This window comes from Gymnoscopelus microlampas (assembly GCF_963454915.1).
Source record: "Gymnoscopelus microlampas genome assembly, chromosome: 14".
NCBI classification, from domain to species: domain Eukaryota; kingdom Metazoa; phylum Chordata; class Actinopteri; order Myctophiformes; family Myctophidae; genus Gymnoscopelus; species Gymnoscopelus microlampas.
The window spans coordinates 23244265-23261852 of NC_139951.1; the positions used below are offsets into that span (position 1 = coordinate 23244265).

The window sequence follows — 17588 nt, forward strand, 5'->3', positions numbered from 1 at the left end:
ACATATGCATTTTTTGGAGAAATACACAAAAGACAGGTGGTATTTTATTCCAACACTATATATTGTAATCTTCTCAGATCAGAACAATGGGATTTGGTTCCAAAATAAGCTAAGATTTAAAAAGACGTGTTTGATGCTAGAAAATTCAGATGATGAGAGACAGTACTGGCATCGGTGGAGCATGTGTGACCTGCTCAACAATAATCGGACGGACTTCAAACGGTGCTTGTATAAGACAAAACATTTGAAGTGATGTGCAGTGGGAGAGAGACAACATATTCGATGTCACAGCTTTACAGTCTCAAACATCATAAAGGTCAGGAAGACAACATCCACCGACGTTCTCCTCTGAATACCTGTGCAGGGAAGGGGTTGGTTGAAGTCTTATTGGGCAGTGCCAGGGGGTCAGGCTGGATGGTGTTATCACTGTTGGCTCGCAGCAAGGGATGGGGCTGGAGTAGGGCGAGAGGCAGCGTGCGGGCACTCTCTTGGCGTATGGGAACATACTTTGGGGATTCCAAAAAGGGCACTGAGGATAGAGGTGTGAGGGGTGATATTGAGGTTTGTGGCGGGGTGGGGTGGGGGGGGGTGAAGAGATGGCGGAGTGCATCATAACAGTGAGAGGTGGAGGGACAGAGGAATGAAGACTGTGAGGGTTACAGTAGTAATCAACAAATAAGGTCAACCTATTTTATATTAGAAACCTCTCTATCCCATTCCCATATACTTTCTTTTGTCATTTTACTTTCACTTGCTTTACTTAGAAGTGTTTTATTTGTGAACATTTCCCCAATTCAGACATTAAGCAACTTCTCCCCTGTGTGTATAGTCCCTGTCACTGCCACCCCTACTTGTTGGTCTTGGGGAGGGTGTAGATAACCATGATTCCCCTCCGATACACATACAGTCTCCAGACACTTCTTTTCACCTGACAATGACGAGTTTCACAGACAGAGCACAACACATGTGCAGGAATATGCTATCCCTTCCAGTTCTGCTCAGTTGAACAGGCACCCTGACCAACCTGTAGAGGTCGCTAGTGTCGAAATAGAGGACGACATCCCCACCTGGCTTCCCACCCTCAAACATGGCCAAATGTGTTTGCTCGAGGCAGCCCAGTCTCAACGGTGGTGGGCAGGTACAGTACCGCTGCACCACCCAGGCGCCCTCACATTACATTTTATGTAAAGAAACCTATTTGTTGATTACAAATTGTGAATCAGGGGGTTTCAGTGTGTACAGTACTACAGGCAGAGGGATTTAATGATATTTAATAGATAGGACCCTAAGTCCCTTCAGGGGACTAAGTTCAACATGAAGGCTTACCTACGTCAGAATCTCGATGGTTTTTGATTATTTCCCCAAGTTCAAAATGGCCGGACATTACAGCGACCTGCAACAGAAAGACGCATATACGCACGCGTACACATAAACATACAGGATATACGTACACACTTGCACACATGGATGAACAAGCGCACACGCTGGCACACACGCACGCACACGCACACACACACCAAAACACCTCTTTCCGAATTCAAATATGACAAGACAAGTTTATTACAAAACATGTTCATTACCTGGAATGGGGTTTGCCCATGTTTGTTCTTTGCCTCCTTACTGGCTCCCCTGTACAGAAGGACACGCATACAGCTTTCCTGATTGGCCAGAAAGTGAGAGAGATAGTGCTTGGTTAATCTAATTTACCAGTGTGAGTTTTATGTAAAAGAAATAACTGTTTTTAATACACAGTAAATCCTCAGTGTTCATATATCAATGCACAACTCAGAGTGTATAAATGTATCCAAATGTAACCATTTGGTTACATTTGGTTACATTTATACACTCTCAGAGTTAAATTAGCACTGGGGATTTACTGTGTATGTTTTTCTGTTTCTGTTTCCATACTTGCCTTATTGTACAGGGCACAAATGTGAAGTGCAGTGTTCCCTGAGGCATTCTGGGAAGTGGTGTCAGACCCATAAAACAGAAGGTGTTCCAAGTGCTGGGCAAGGCCATTCTGGCAAGCCTTTCAATATAAATGGATGCAAAGGAAAGAGTTAAAAACGGTCAGGATCATAACATGTAACAAGAGGCATCGGGATAAAGGTTAATGAAACTCAGGGAGTGGGCAAATGGATAAATGAACACGTTTACCCATTTAATGTACTGTAATGTACTGTGTACATTAAGTGGGTTTACTATTGTAAAGAGATGGAGAAAGGTGGGTGGAAAGAAAGAAAGAAAGAAAGAAAGAAAGAAAGAAAGAAAGGTGGAAAGAAAGAAAGAAAGAAAGAAAGAAAGAAAGAAAGAAAAGAAAAGATAGAGATAGGAGGAAAAGAAAAATAGAATATCTCAGACCCACATTTAGATCCAAAATTACCCTTCCAGAAATACAGGTCAGAGCAGATGGAATAAAGGCGTTGATTACATCTGTATGACAGCGACAAGCAAGAAAACAACAGAAAAGGGCCTCCAACATGCCAACAGGTTTCCTCATATTTTTGTGCAGCAGAGTGAATTAATAGTCTTCAGGACAGGTTCAGATCGACTCAAATAACATTCAATAAAAACTAAATGAAAGATCAAAGCCAAAGTAAAGTAGCACGACAACAACCGGCTTACAGGTCAAAGCACATTGCTGCTTAGATTTGGCTGCTTATGCAAATTATGAGCATGCATCAGAAATACTACTAAAAACAAGAAAGGGGCGCTCAGCCAAGCGCATATCTCTGCCAGGCCAGGTGGCCTAACTAGGGCGGTGTAAGAGGCAGAATGTGGCATTGGCAGGGATAATGTGCTGCATTGCTTCAACCCAAAAAGCATGTACAATATGTTGTTGGAGGCATGCACTTGCATTATAGTAAACATTGTGTTTGTAAAATGACTGGGCATGTCATCATTGCAAGATTACATTGATTAGAATCTGTACTAGGCATAGGCGTATTTTTTTGTTGATAATGTGTTTTTAGATGAGTTGTAATACTGGAGCATAAAGCTGTTGTAGGAGCATTTAGTAGCTGAAAGAGTTTCAGTGTGGCGGAGTAAATACAAATGTTTGTCATAGCAGCAAAAATTATATTATTGCATTTAACAATGTTACATAATGTTCTTCTTCACAGCAGTACCAGGAGGTAATTGTCTCTCCCTCTCTCTGTCTGTGTCCGGTGCATGCGCACACATGCGTGTGAGTCATCCAGTAGGTGTGCAGGGTAAGTTGTCACTTAAGCACATGTGGGCTTCAAATAAACGGCATGTCTGTCCAATGCCCATACGACATAAGTGTGTCTCTCTCTCTCCTTGTGCGGGGCGCATGCATGTACGGTATGCATGGCATAGGTATCACAGTCCCTCTGTCTGTGTGCGGTGCATGTGCACGAGGTGGTCTCTCTTTGTCTTTGTGTGTGATGCGTGTGGACACTCTGTCTGTCTGATGAATTGTAAAATAGTGGTGGCGGATGAAGCACGCTTTCTCTTGCTAGTAGTAGATACCATGTGCCAGATGGGCAGCTAGCAACCGATTGGCTAATTCTACTTCATAGCCTCGCGGAAACGTGTGCCATAGCCTGGACGGACAGTGGGTCTGAGAAAAATTGTTGTCGTTGCCGGATTGGAGATTTTATAGGCCTGCCGGCAGCGTGCACAAGAAATATGATGCTGATCAGTGTAGTAGTTTGTAGTAATAGTCACAAACACACGCACACGCACACACACACACACACACACACACACACACACAGGAATGAAAACATACTTTTCCGACCCTGCCGTTCCGGCCTGGCGGAGATAATGACTATTACTGGCAATGCACCCATATGAGCACGCTGCACACTAATAATAAAAATATAACACAGTGTTCCATCTTGATGTGAGCACACTAATAATAATAATAAAATGCAATGTTCCAACTTGATGCAATAGTAAGCAGGATTCGCTTGAAAAGGTTTCTCCTGATTTGTTGCGTTCATATTTCTTTTGCTTTTTTTTTTTTCTCTTTTTTATTAGTCCGACCGTAGCAATGCATGGAAGGGTATTTTAACCACTCTATCTGTCTGTGTGACTGTGAACAACAAACCCATTTGATTTTCATGACACTTTGTGAAAATGATCGGTAGGCTGCTCTGAAGAGATGATTAACTTTTGGTTTGAAAAGGTTAAAGAATCAAGTTCACTTTAAAAATTACGGACAGATGGGTGGAGTTTCATGAAACTTGGTTTGGTTGCCACAAAAAGATGATTAACTTTTGTGTCGAAAAGCTCAAGAACTGTCTTCACAATTAAGGCCAAGGACAGAATTAACCTACATAATCGGTCATATCACATGAAAAGAGAGATGTAGAACAAGAGATGTTGGTGCATTTGCTTAATTGAAGTCATGACTCATTTATTTCTGCCCTGTGCATCGGCAGTCTCTTTGTGGCAGTGGGTGGCATTGTCTCTCAAAGCTTGGTGAGGATGGATGGATGGGCAGGGTGATGGGTACCTTATGTATCTCTTGCATTCCATATTCCTCTTCATCCCTGTGCTATTTGGAGACAGGAGGGTGGGAAGGAGGGGCAGATAATGGAGAGATGAGTGAGACAGAATGTGCCTCAACTTAGGGGCGGGAAGAGAGGGCGAGTGAGAGAAGAGTCAGAGAGTGTAGAGGGACAGAGGTGACGTTAAATGAATACAACATTGATAAGAGAGGGAAATGGCATTGTGTTACATAACAACTTAGAGAGGGAGAAAGAGAGACAGAGACAGAGAGAGAGAGAGAGAGAGAGAGAGAGAGAGAGAGAGAGACACTATGAAAGGAACAGACTGGTGACTTTATACAAAAAAATATGAAAGGAAACCGTATGACGATTCAGAGACAGACAGACAGACAGACAGACAGACAGACAGACAGATACATAGATAGATAGACAGATAGACAGATAGACAGATAGATAGATTTACCTGGTGTGTCTCCTCCCAACCATTCTCATCCTTCGTACCTAGCCTGGCCCTGTAATAGAGGAGGGTCTCGCAACTGGAGGTTTCGCCCCCTGTAAGCACGGTGTGGTACAGCGGGGTGAGGAAACAACGATCTTTGTAGTCCGGAGATGCTCCCAGATTCAGGAGAGCCTGTCAGGGAGGCAAAGGGGCAGAGCACAACACAATGTTCACCAACGTGCGCGCGTGTGTGTGTGTGTGTGCGTGCGTGCGTGCGTGCCTTAGATTGATATAGATTAATTTATACACACGTCTTTCTGCATGTGTATAGAACTACAGTACAGCTCGCAATGCCTGCATGTGATTTAGTGAGCGGCCCTCATTACCAGCAGCCCAGAGTGATTTTGGGACCTGACAGCTCTGTGCAAGGCTGTCAGACCATCTCTGGTCCTGAAATCCAGATGGGCCCCGCCTTGGAACAGCACTCGAATGCCTTCTATGGACGGTCCCGACTGCACCGCCACGGAGAGGGGGGTCTCTGCCTCACAGGGGGTGCAGGTATGGGAGGGCCGGTAGGATGGGATGAGGGGGTGTCGAGGTCAGGGAGAAACAGACAGAAACATATTATGTAATTGTGGTGGTTTTACTGGTATGTTTTTATACGGTTCATTGTGCCACGTTGAGTTCCATAGCATGTATGAAGGGCGCTTCATATGTGTTCTTGTAAAGTGCATTTTTTAAAGTTAAAATAACAGTGAGTAGATGAAGATGAAGAGAACAAAGACAAAGAATAACAGGAAGAATAGGAGGAAGACACAAAAAACATGGAGAAGATGATTAAGAAGAGCATGAAGAAGAACAATAACAACAAGAAACATAAACTGTGAGGAAGTGGAAGAATCAAAACACCCAAAACAAAAAGAGTAAGACAAATAAGGAGAACACACAGACGATGGGCAAGAACAAGAACATGAAGCTGAAGAAAAGGAAAAGGATTGAGTGTCAGTATAAGCACACCTCAAGCAAAGCTCACCTTAATCGCTTTAAATCTGCAGACTTTTATCAGTTGAAAAGGTGAATGAGTGATATGCAGTATGATAGGTACGGAAGAGAGTAAAATAGCAGCTGACAGCCAAGAGCAACGCAAGTGCTTTTCATGTTTATTCGACCTTTAAAGCCATTTTTTTCTGTCGCTCTGAAATAAAAGATAATCCTATAGGGGGAACAGGGTCAATGGCAACTTTCAAAAGTCTTTTGTTTTTCAATTCGGAGCCAGGGTAGATCTCTCAGGGCAGTGTTAAACTCACCTCCAGTGTCAGGGTCATGGAAATTGGGGTCGAGGCCTTTCTCTAGGACCTTTGCTACCTTCTCCACTGCTCCAGTTTGAACATACTCAAGGAACTTCTTCAGATTGGCCTGAAAAGGAGGTAGAAATCCCTTGTTTGTAAAAGCAAGGGCGTTGTAAAACTGGTACTTTCAATAGACTTGTGACAGATACCTTGGTGCTCAGTTTGGAGAGGATTTTCTCATCCAGATTTGTCTGTTTGTAAACCCTGGTTTTGTACCTAAACTGTGGAACAAAAACAAAACAAAAATATTTATGTAAAAACATTTTTTTAAAGGATTTCCATTTGTATTATTTCCATAAGCTTAGACAGATCAGTCAATATACACAGCACCAGGGATAGATATTAATTAATAGATTATTAATTATTATTGGTGATAGACTGTATCATTCAGAGATTCATAGCTAATCTACGAGCTTGTTAGTTTGTTCACCTATTTTCGGTGCGTGACGCTGGAGAACAACGACGGTATGTATAAATCAGTCTTAGCTCTTATTTGTTCCTGTGTTTCACATTTACTGTTGTTGGTCATTTCCCCCCGGGCATCAATAAAGTTTATCTTATCCTATCTTATGTTGATTTCATCAGAGTCTGTGTGTTAATTGCTCCCGAGTTAGTGGTCACAAATCTAGATTGCATTGTCTGAAAGATCACAGGAATAACAGGCAATTGCTGATCTTAGATGAACTTTCACTTTGTGATACATGATGTCACAGTTACAAATTTATAATACATGCCTTCCCAACTATGTGGTTTTCTGCTTTCAATGCAAATTGAGAACATATTTCTGAGCCCCACCCTGGTCATCACAGTTTTAAAGTCAATTCACCTGCAGAGGGCACTGTAACATCATTGTACAGTATGTGTGAGGTACCATAATAGTAGAACTCTATGGCATGTCACACCCATTCACAACAACCCACTTAACAAAAGCCACTGTTAGGGAAACATCTGCTTCAGTTTGGAATTAATAGGTTACATCTATAGCAGTGGCTGTACTTTTGGTATTCATTCTAGCCATTTAATAGACCCTTTTCCTTTTCACAGCAGCCATTTTGACATAGTAGGGTAAACACAGCTACTTGACCTGAATGGAATGATACTAATTAAGGAGGTTCAGTTCCATTCAGGTCAGAGTCAGGGTGCTGCTATTGTGCATGTTGGCTCAGTGGAAAGGCTCTGCTACATGCAACCTTAATAGGTATAAAGGTACTTAATGTACCTACAGTGTATTAATCAGTACCCTGTTTTCACCATTCTGAATATAAATCTAGAAACAGGGAAGTGCCAGTGCAAACAATGTTCCATCTCCAATAATGCAGTCCACTGATGTCACAGAAACTGCATTTTCTTTTTTTGTTTCCTAAATTTAGGATAGCCAATTATTTTTTTGCTCCCTTTTTCTCCATAATTTAGTCGTTGTGCCAATTAATTCCTCCCCACACACATTTCTGTGATGTCAGGGCTGTATCCTATTGACTCGCCTGCCAGTGAGAAGCCCCCACTGGGAGGACGTAGGGCCTTCATCCTACTCCCCCCGTCCAACACTCCTCGCTGACAGGTGCCGCCCCAGCCCGTAGGTGTACATGCAGTGAAAATATCACCCTCCCCGTCCAGCTTCCCTCCACCGAACACGGGCCAATTGTGCTGGACAAAGCCGGATAAACAGAACTGCATTTTCATTGATTGTGAAACCTCAAGCCTTCGGGGAAATGGCTGCATTTGCAGTCAATGCCTAAACCGTTTGAAGCACCGCTGTGTTTTATTTCTAAATGTATCCCAATCCCAATTACAAGTTGTTTCAAGACACATTTACAGCAATGCTGTAATACAGCATAATGTTTACATTGACATTTCATACAAGAGAAGTCAAATCTAATGTATCACTTTGTCGTATATGACCGTATCCCTAAATTATTTTCAGTGAGCAACACATCGTATGACAAACTATAAATTAGAGGTCAAAGTCCACTTTTTTGGCACTGTATCCCTCCACACCCCCATACAGTATAAGAGATTGAGAGTGCAGCACCACCCACCTATTGGAGTTCAGAAAATGTCCCTTATTTTCAAATAACAATGAAGCCAGGTATGCCATACCTCCAGGTAAGGTACCCCTTGCTCGAAGGACTGTGGGTAGTCTCGCAGGGGGCGCTCCTCGTCCAAGAACTTGGCATCTCTTCCTTCCCCAGCTGGCTGGAAGAGGCCATAGTTATGGACGTCCCAAAGGGGCTCGCTGAGGGTACAGATAATCTGCTGTTTGGCGCCCCACACCATGAAGTCAGGGTCAAACTGGAGACACCTCTGAAAGATAAGGTATAAGATAAGTGTGCATGTGTGCACACACGCATCTATCTGCATCCATATGTATTTGATTGGAGTGGTTTGCTTACATATGTACACACATTTGTTAGCAAGTCAGCATGGATAGACATATAATATGGCAACTGTTATGTTATGGATAAGCTCGAGTGCACTGCCTGTGCACGACTTAGTGTTTTAAGAGTGCATAAGAATGGTGTGCGTGCGTGCGTGCGTGCGTGCGTGCGTGCGTGCGTGCGTGCGTGCGTGCGTGCGTGCATGCGCTTATGTGCTCTGCTGCATATGAATGTATTTTATATAAATAATGTATCAGCTGCCATATTCATTGAAGTAAGATGAGTTACAGGGGGACTGACTATTCAAGTCAAATTATGCAGTACTGTTTGTTTTCACCCAGATGGAGAAGTTGGGATTCTCTATACTGGGTAGAAAGATTTCCTCTTGGCTATTTTTCTGCTTTTATCCTCCCATACATAAGCTTAGATCTCCGCAATATGAGAGCAAACGGAGAAGTCGTATCGAGAGTAAAGCCTCTTTGCGTCTTGTGTCTGTGTGCAAGAATACACGGCAGGCTGGCTGGTCACAGTCCACATTCAATATCTTTGATGTTGTATGTGCATCTGGTGTGGACCTAATTAGATTTCATGGTGATGCGCGTGCTGCCCATTCATTTTTTCTCACAAGGATTATGTCCACCACATTTCCTGGGGAAAAGGACAAGCCTTTTCATTTTTGCCAATTAAGGCAAGAGCCGTGTGGAGTTCACCTGGCAGGGCATTTACAAGGGGACTGTGGCGTCTGAATGAGATATGGATTTATGCTATTGTTCCATTCTGGTGACCTGTAAGTAAAACCGCAGAGCTCAGCACAATTCTACGTCCCCTCTAAACGCCGTCCCCCCACCCACCCATCCACACACACCTCTCCCTCCCCCACCTCTCCCCACCAGGTCGCTCTGTGTGATGCTGTAGCCAACACCATTGGCATGGCAACCGGTTCATTAGAGCAGCCAGGCACCCGTTGCCGTAGCAATGTCTCTTGGTGTCTCGATGGGAGGTAAACCGCATGAGGCTGCGTGTGTGTGTGTGCGTGTGCGTGTGCGTGTGTGTGTGTGTGTGTGTGTGTGTCTTGGGGGGGGTGCACTTTTGTGAGAGTAGAGCTGTGGTGTAGTGTAAACATATTGTTGCTGTCGGGCAGAAACCTCGTATCTCCATGTTTACATTTTTTGGTTTTCGTTAATTTATGCCCTACTTGATTGCATTGTTGTGAATACATTTTGAAAAATTGTGAAAATTACCAGTGAAAAAGGGTAAGGAGTTTAAAAGTTGTTTAAAAGTTATTTTCTTCTGTTTTATATTTAATTTGTCTTTTTTAAGCAATGTTTGACATAAAACTCATTCATTCATTCATTCATTCATTCATCATAAAAGTGTGGCACACAAAAGTAGTGAAAATAACAGATCTACACAGTGAGCTTTGTAGATCGGCTATTTTCACTATTTTAATAGTTTTTTTAGCGGCGCTAGCCGCTCTATACCTTTAGGTATAGAGCGGATATACCTTTAGGTATAGCCTTTAGGTATAGAGCGGATCCTGCTCTATACCTGACTTTGTCCGTGTTCACCGTCAACGTTCTGATTGATCAGACCCGTCAACGTTCTGATTGGTCAGACCCGTCAACGTTCTGATTGGTCAGACATGTCAACGTTCTGATTGGTCAGACCCGTCAACGTTCTGATTGGTCAGACCCGTCAACGTTCTGATCGGTCAGACACGTCAACAAAGTGATTGGTCAAGCTTCACGTGACACGTGGCTATAAACACATTATAAACACATATCGATGACAAAATGTATCAAAGGCGCCGCTACCTTCACACAGGGTGTGATTTTTATATTAATAAAAGAAAATAAATGTTTGGAGCTCAGGTGGCGCAGTAAAGTCCCTGCCCACCACCACGGAGGTTGTGGGTTCGAATCCACCGTGGTGCATCCAGCTTTGTCGGGCGTCTATGCGAACACAATTGGTCCATGTTCAGGGGGAGGGGAGGGTGATAATGGTCATTTGCACATACCCCTGCGGGCTGGGGGCGGCACCTGTCAGCAGGGAGTGTTGGGCGGGAGGAGTAGGATGAAAGCTCCACATCCTCCTGGGGGCTCCTCACTGACAGGTGAGTCAGTAGGATACAACACCAGGGACAACACAGAAATGTGTGTGGGGAGGAATTGATTGGCATAACGACTACATAAAAATTAAATAAGGAACCGTTTTTGACCGTTTGTGTGTATAAACGAGGATGCAAGTGTTGTGTGAGTGGCACCATTCTTTTATAAATGATAGGATACTCATAAATGATTCCTGCAACACTGTCCATTGAAGTAGAGTACAGTTGTTCTCATGGTGGAGCTTTGTTATTTCTAACCATCTCTCCCTGATTATTAACCCCCTCTCTCTCTCTTTCTTTCTCATTCTTTCTCTTTCTCTCTCCATCAAACAGGGTTTCTAATATTCTCTCCTTTTCCCAGTGCCCCTTTAATCTTTTCCGATTACATTTCAGCAGAGATTTAGTGTGCTGAATGTTTGTAAGTGGTGCCGGTGGGCGTTAGAAGCGTGTCAGCCAGTGGCTGACACAGTGCCCTGAGACCAACACAAATGGCTTCCACACAATTGCGCCTTCCTCCAATGTCCCTCCCCCCTCCCCTCCCTGGCCCTCTCCAAACTCATTAAAACCTTATTAGATAATTAGCAACTACTGTTATATTGAGAGCAGATTAGCTGACATGTGGAACAGCCAGAATGTTCAGGGAGTTGGAAAACGGAGAGAGTGTAACTTGGGGGAGGGGTTGCATGCATTGTCACCTGGATGTAGAGTGCGTGGGCCCGGCCAATTCTCACCTGCCCCCACCTCAACACAGAGAGTGTACTGTATATGGGTGCTAGCCTCAGTCATAAAAATGGTAATTACAATCATAAGTGGGCCCAGTGGCAGACAGTTATACTTTTAATTAGTTTGCATTTGAAAACTCTTTTACTAATAGCAGATGTTAGATATATTCATTCTCCCCAATGGGTAGACAAACTGCCCAAAAAACCTCCCAGGTTCAAGTTCCATGTCTGCCTGGCTGAAGTGTCCTAAACAGTAGGCGATGAATCCTGACTCTAGGGGGCGCTGTTCTGTGGCTGGATCTGCACTTCCACAGTTACTGCAGTCTGCAGAAAGCCTGCGCTCCCGCTCAAGCCAGTCCGCTAGACACTAGGCCAACTGACTGGTGAGGCCATGTCCTGCTGCGGAGCCCAACACACAGTCAGTGAGAGGGGTGCTGGCTGCCACACTCATGCAGTAGAACCTGATAGATGCGGACGGCGTCGAACATGGGAGGGTGGCCCTGAAAGGAGAATTTCAGAGGGGCAAGTGACCAGATAATATGTCTAAATCCCATATTATTGCAAGATGTCCGGTTCAAATCGGATTGGAGACCTGTGCTGCACATCACCCCCCTCCCCTTCTATCCGTACTTTCCTGTATCTTTACACAGTAAAATTATATATAAACAGAGACTTTACCTATGGGAATCACCGGCATGCGGAGAGGAATTACAATATGAAAACAACAACAGGCAATGTATGCTTACAGTATATGAACCTGTCCTTGAAGGGACCAGTGCTCATGCATATTGTAGCAGGCCCTGCAATAGCAAGCCCAGTCACAACACAATGCACCCACCGTTTGTTTGATGTCTGGGATTCCAATGCGGAACACCATCATGGTCAGGTGAGTATCTTCCAATGGCGCCACTGTGGTCATGCTGCGCTCCATATGAGCCCGCCTCTTCTGCAATGCATTGGTCGTTCCGGGGTGATGGAGCTGCTGATTGGCTGAGATAACTTTATGATGGTGATGATGTTGCTTATTCAGTGGCTGATGGTGAGTGGGGACTTGATTGGAGGTGTAAGCGTTACCCCTGTTCCCCGGGTTGGCCGACCTCAGTTGCCGGTCTGCCCTCTGCCTCCCGACAACAATGGCCGCCGGCTTGCTCCCATCACTGCCTTTCCCCTCCCACGATTGTCGTCCGGCCCTCAACTCCAACTCCTCCAGTCCCTCCAGCCCTCCGTTCTCGTTGCTGCGTCTACCTTCCCTTTGCTCCTCTTCCTCCTCCTCATCATCCCCGTCCTTGTCATCCTGGCCATGATAAAAGTGCTTGTTATTTCCCAGCATCCTTCGCTGAGCGGGGGGTCACTGCAGAGAGCGCCGAGGGACACTGCTGTCATGGCGACGTGGCGTCATGGCCGCCCCATGTGGCTCCCATGGCTTCATCCTCTGAAACATGCTGTGGAAGGCAGAAGCAATGAGATAAAAGAGTGAAACTCTGCTCACAAAGGTTATTCTGAACCACTTTAATCAGGAGTACCAACGCTCAACATATCGACACTCACTCTGCATCGCAAGAACTTATACAGCCAACAGGACCTCACTCTCTTGTGTACAGGTGTGTGTGTGTGTGTGTGTGTGTGTGTGTGTGTGTGTGTGTGTGTGTGTGTGTGTGTGTGTGTGTGTGTGTGTGTGTGTGTGTGTGTGTGTGTGTGTGCGCGTGTGGGTGGTGTGTGCACGTGCTCTGTGGTACTAATCGATGTCGAGGGTGCCATTCGAGGCATTTGAGGTAAAAGACAAGTCCAATAATAGAAGCACTAGCCAGAGGCAAAGCTGGTCCACATTTTTTCCATTTAGCTGCTGGGAATGCATGCGGGAATAGCTATATATAAATCCAATGAATTTGCATCACAGACTCATTGCTGGTGAGAGCGATATGAAATGGAACGTCCCGAGTGGTCAGGAATATTACTACTATTGAATTAACAAAACCCAACTACAGTTTCTAAGAGACAACTCTGGGCTAATAGCTTGCAGTATGAGCCGTTTAAAATGTAATCATCGCTTTATTCTGCTGCAAATTCAACTGGTTGGCGCCTCTGTACTGTATGTCATGTTCTGGTTCAGTTCAAACTCGACTGGTTGGTGCCTCTGTACTGTATATTAGTTCAGGTTGTAGTAGTAATAGAGTTGTGTGGTGCAACAAGGTCCCATTACAGCCCTCTACAAATTGGGGCCACGGTCAAAAGTCACCTTAATGGAAACATACAGAAAAATATAAACCATAATAAGTGCATTCATACAATTTAAACATACCAGACATGTTTTTCTACTTTACCCCTCCTTTAATTGGACTTCCCTCTACAGAGATCTTGTATTTCAATGGAATTGTTTTTTTTATTACATTTTTTTACTTTCTACTTAAAAAGATGCACTCCCACCTCCACTCACTGGATCAAAGATGCACTGTGTGCAATGTTAGAGAAAATTAAAAAAGGGGCTCCACAAAGATTGTATGAAGTATTGAATCCCTTCTTTAACCATATTACAAGGAGAAAGTCAAATTTCCCACCGTTCTGTAAAAAGGAAAAGCACATTATGGGCTACCATTTAAGGTTATTAGTAACTCTAAAATGTACAGTACATTGATTGAACGTACAGTATATTTGAAATACAGATTGCGTTACTATACTGCATACAGTATATTATACTGTACTAGACTGGTGCCCATTGGCCACCGGCCTACTCGGGGAATGATGCAAGTTGAAAATGCATGCCCCACTTGATTATGCAATACCCGTTGTACCAGTGTCAGATTACCCATTGTACCAGTCTGTCTGTCTGTGTCCCTTTTATGCCCATATATGGAATTCCGTGTCAGGCATGCCCAAATATGGAGTCCATGACGTCTATGACGTCATATTGATGACATCAGGGTACACCATATATGGGGATTTGTGGTTTTATAGATATTTTTGGAGATCTGATCAGACCCACTTGGTGCATAACTCCCTCGGGTCCTCTGTGATGCGCGCAACAAGTTTGAAGTCGTAAGGCCCATATATGGGCAAGCCCATATATGGACATAATGGTCGGATTGGCGTTCAGGACAACCGCCAATTTCACCAACTCGACGACAGGCACGGCACTACCTCGGGTTGTCACCAACGCCAGTACCAATTTTGAAGTCGGCCAGGCGGTGGTTCTTGAGATAGGCTACGTGAACTACAGACACACGGACAGAAATGTCAAGCATTTATAGTAGGATTAGGATATACACACACATACAGTATTTTAGAATTAAAAACTGTTTTCTGTGTGTCAGTAGGGGTTACACTGACATACAGAGCCTTGAAGATCATGTTTCAACCCAGATAATTGTTTATGGTTGAATGGCAGGTTGGATGCCGGCAAATCAATATAGTGCCTAGTCTGTACATGTCCATGTCATGTCTGAATGCGTTTAAGGAAGTGTGCCAGTTGAGCAGTTTTGATGACAGCAGAGATGCTATAGCTGTAGGAATTGACCATGATTGAAGGACAGACCCCTGGGAGCTCAGAGAGTGACAGGGTGGGCCAGTTCACCATGTGCAAACGTCTGGCGAAAGTAAGTGAGGCAGGGAAGACAGAGAGAAGAGGAGAAGTGGTGTGGAGAGTTCTTAATGACGAAAATGTGTCTAACCAGTTAAGCAAGCATGGATGAGAAGTTGGTACATTTAAATAATAATAATAAAGGGTCAAATAATGTGAATAAATCCAAGAAAAATATGTTTGTTTATATGTTGTTTCTTCCAAAAAACAGTTTTTTTCTGCAGATAGCGTATGTGGGGGTTTCAAGCATGCATCAAGTAGCCTCCTAAGAGAGCAAGGCTGTAGTGCCTGGAAGCGATGAACAGTCAAGAGGAAATGTAAGCCCTGTTTGTGCGAGAAGGAGACCCAATATCTTACACCAACATTAGTGGCTACCATCTAAGCTCAGACTGAAGCTGAAAATTCACGCATCACATTTAGCCCGGTAGGTTTATAAGTCAAAGGTTGACAGACTGCAGTGTGTTAACATTCTTCAAGTCTTCAGGAGATTAACACTATCATTCAGGTTGCCCCACACAAGGGACACAAGCAGGTTGATATATGAACAAAGTGTCATTAAATATTAAAGAACGTTGAGTCTGCATTGGCAAAGATAAGAAACTGTGGGGGTCGGGCAGAGGGGAGGCAAGGTCTAATTAATTGGGATTGGGGGAACACATGAGAGAGAAAGAAAAGAGAGAGTGTTGTATTTTGCATAAAGCAGCGTAATCAGATTAAGAGAGGGAAAGGGAATGAGAGAGCAATTGCCTTGGTGGGGCTGTAATGAGAGTGACTAAGTAACCTAAAGGAAAAGCAAGTAAGGGATGAAAAGAGAAACCAAAGATGAAGTGACATACAGTAAATGACTCGTTAAAAATGACCAAATTGCACCGGGTGGGCTTTTCGCCTGAATTCCACTGCAACCCACTTGGACTGAGATTGTTATTATTCTATAAAACTAGACATCTACAGTATTATAAAATGTATTCTTCCCCTGCCATTCTCAATGTCTGAAAGAGGTAGGCTACATGAAAGAGACTGCCCATTCAACCAGCTACAGTAAAGTAAGCTGTGACGATTTCATACGCTAGCATTGTCTGAAATGTAAATGTCTCATTTTTGGTGGTAGTGTATGTAAAAATTCCTCCTCCAGAGCAACTCTGCAGACCATACTGTATGTATAGTCACGTGCAATGGAAAAGAATGGTGCGGTTGGCATTTGAACATTTCAGGAGCTGCTTTGCTCGTGGAAAAATCCCAGGCATTTGACAGTTTCTGCTACTGTAGGTACTGTAGCTTGACGCCTGATCATCAGAAGCCCTGTGGAGTGTAGAGACGCTACAGGGAGGATTCGGATGGACATGGGGGTCTATAGCACACAGACAGCATAAGTAACAGTGAATGGTAGTTCCTATCATTTCTGCTAGCAATTCCCCTCCAGTCTGTGAGAATGCATGTTTTAATCCCCTCCTCGTGCTGCTACAATGATCACAAATGAAAGGAGTTTCCTTACAAACTGTAAAAGATGGGTTGACAAAGGGCAAAGGGATTCTTTAAAGAGCAGTCTACACCGCTGATTGTTGGTTTTAATCATGAAACAAAAATGTGTGGGGATTTAAAGAATGTATAACTTTTGTTCATTAAGATTGGTTATTATTGGTGTCTGTCTGTCTGTCTGTCTGTCTGTCTGTCTGTCTGTCTGCCTGCCTGCCTGCCTGCCTGCCTGCCTGCCTGCCTGCCTGCCTGCCTGCCTGCCTGCCTGCCTGCCGTAGCAGCAAGTGAGATGAGGACTAGGTGCTGATTAATGTTGATAATGATGACAGAGATGGATATCCTCCCTCGGCATCCGGGTTGAAAATATGGATGGATGGAGAGATCTCAAGATAGTGTCACTGATACCTCCTGGCTCTGTCTATCTTTGCCTTTTGGCCTGGACCGTGCTCTATAGTGTGAGAATTTCACTTGCATTTGCCCCTAAAATATATGTGAACCAGAATCCTACCCCGAATCAGAATCCTATATCACCAAAGCCTATCCCTAACCGTGCCCCCACCCCATGCCTTTTCATAATCGCAAGCAATCCTAAAACAATTATTGTAATCTGATTGGATAGTTGTAATTGCGTATTGCCTCTGGGCAGCACGCTGAGAGTGAGTGATTGTGTGCGTGCGTGAGTAATTCAGTGTGAGTAATTCAGTGTGTGTGTGTGTGTGTGTGTGTGTGTGTGTGTGTGTGTGTGTGTGTGTGTGTGTGTGTGTGTGTGTGTGTGTGTGTGTGAGAGAGAGAGAGAGAGCAAGCACTTCTTGCAGGCACTTCACAACTGTTTTACAGTCTATATAGAATGCATTATTTCTGGTGAAAGAACATCAATATTGATAAGACTGCAGATATCCTTTGATCCATAATGGTGGATATAGCTCCTGTAGCAAATTTTGTGAGCATATGATTTAATACGTTTGGATGAACTTGTGCAGCCCCAGTTCGCAGTTTCCATCACCGCTATGTTCAGAAATCAATCAAGCAGAAAGAACGCCAGGGCTGATACTACTTGCATGGTCATGGTTG

The 17588-nt window shown here is 44.0% G+C and overlaps 1 protein-coding gene across 1 annotated transcript in view; it reads right to left on the minus strand.

Annotated features, from left to right (window-relative positions):
• The window catches only part of LOC311060962 (SH3 and multiple ankyrin repeat domains protein 1-like), a gene marked incomplete at both ends in the record, with an annotated part of 35886 nt that extends 23086 nt beyond the window's left edge, over window positions 1-12800 (minus strand). Inside the window, 11 exons of the mRNA XM_084079387.1 lie at window positions 357-529; window positions 1327-1393; window positions 1581-1658; window positions 1913-2029; window positions 4484-4525; window positions 4942-5109; window positions 5304-5455; window positions 6225-6333; window positions 6416-6487; window positions 8364-8567; window positions 12309-12800. Coding sequence (XP_083935513.1) covers window positions 357-529; window positions 1327-1393; window positions 1581-1658; window positions 1913-2029; window positions 4484-4525; window positions 4942-5109; window positions 5304-5455; window positions 6225-6333; window positions 6416-6487; window positions 8364-8567; window positions 12309-12800 — 1674 coding nt within the window. The remainder of the gene's footprint in view (window positions 1-356; window positions 530-1326; window positions 1394-1580; window positions 1659-1912; window positions 2030-4483; window positions 4526-4941; window positions 5110-5303; window positions 5456-6224; window positions 6334-6415; window positions 6488-8363; window positions 8568-12308) is intronic.
• Window positions 12801-17588: the final 4788 nt, after the last annotated feature.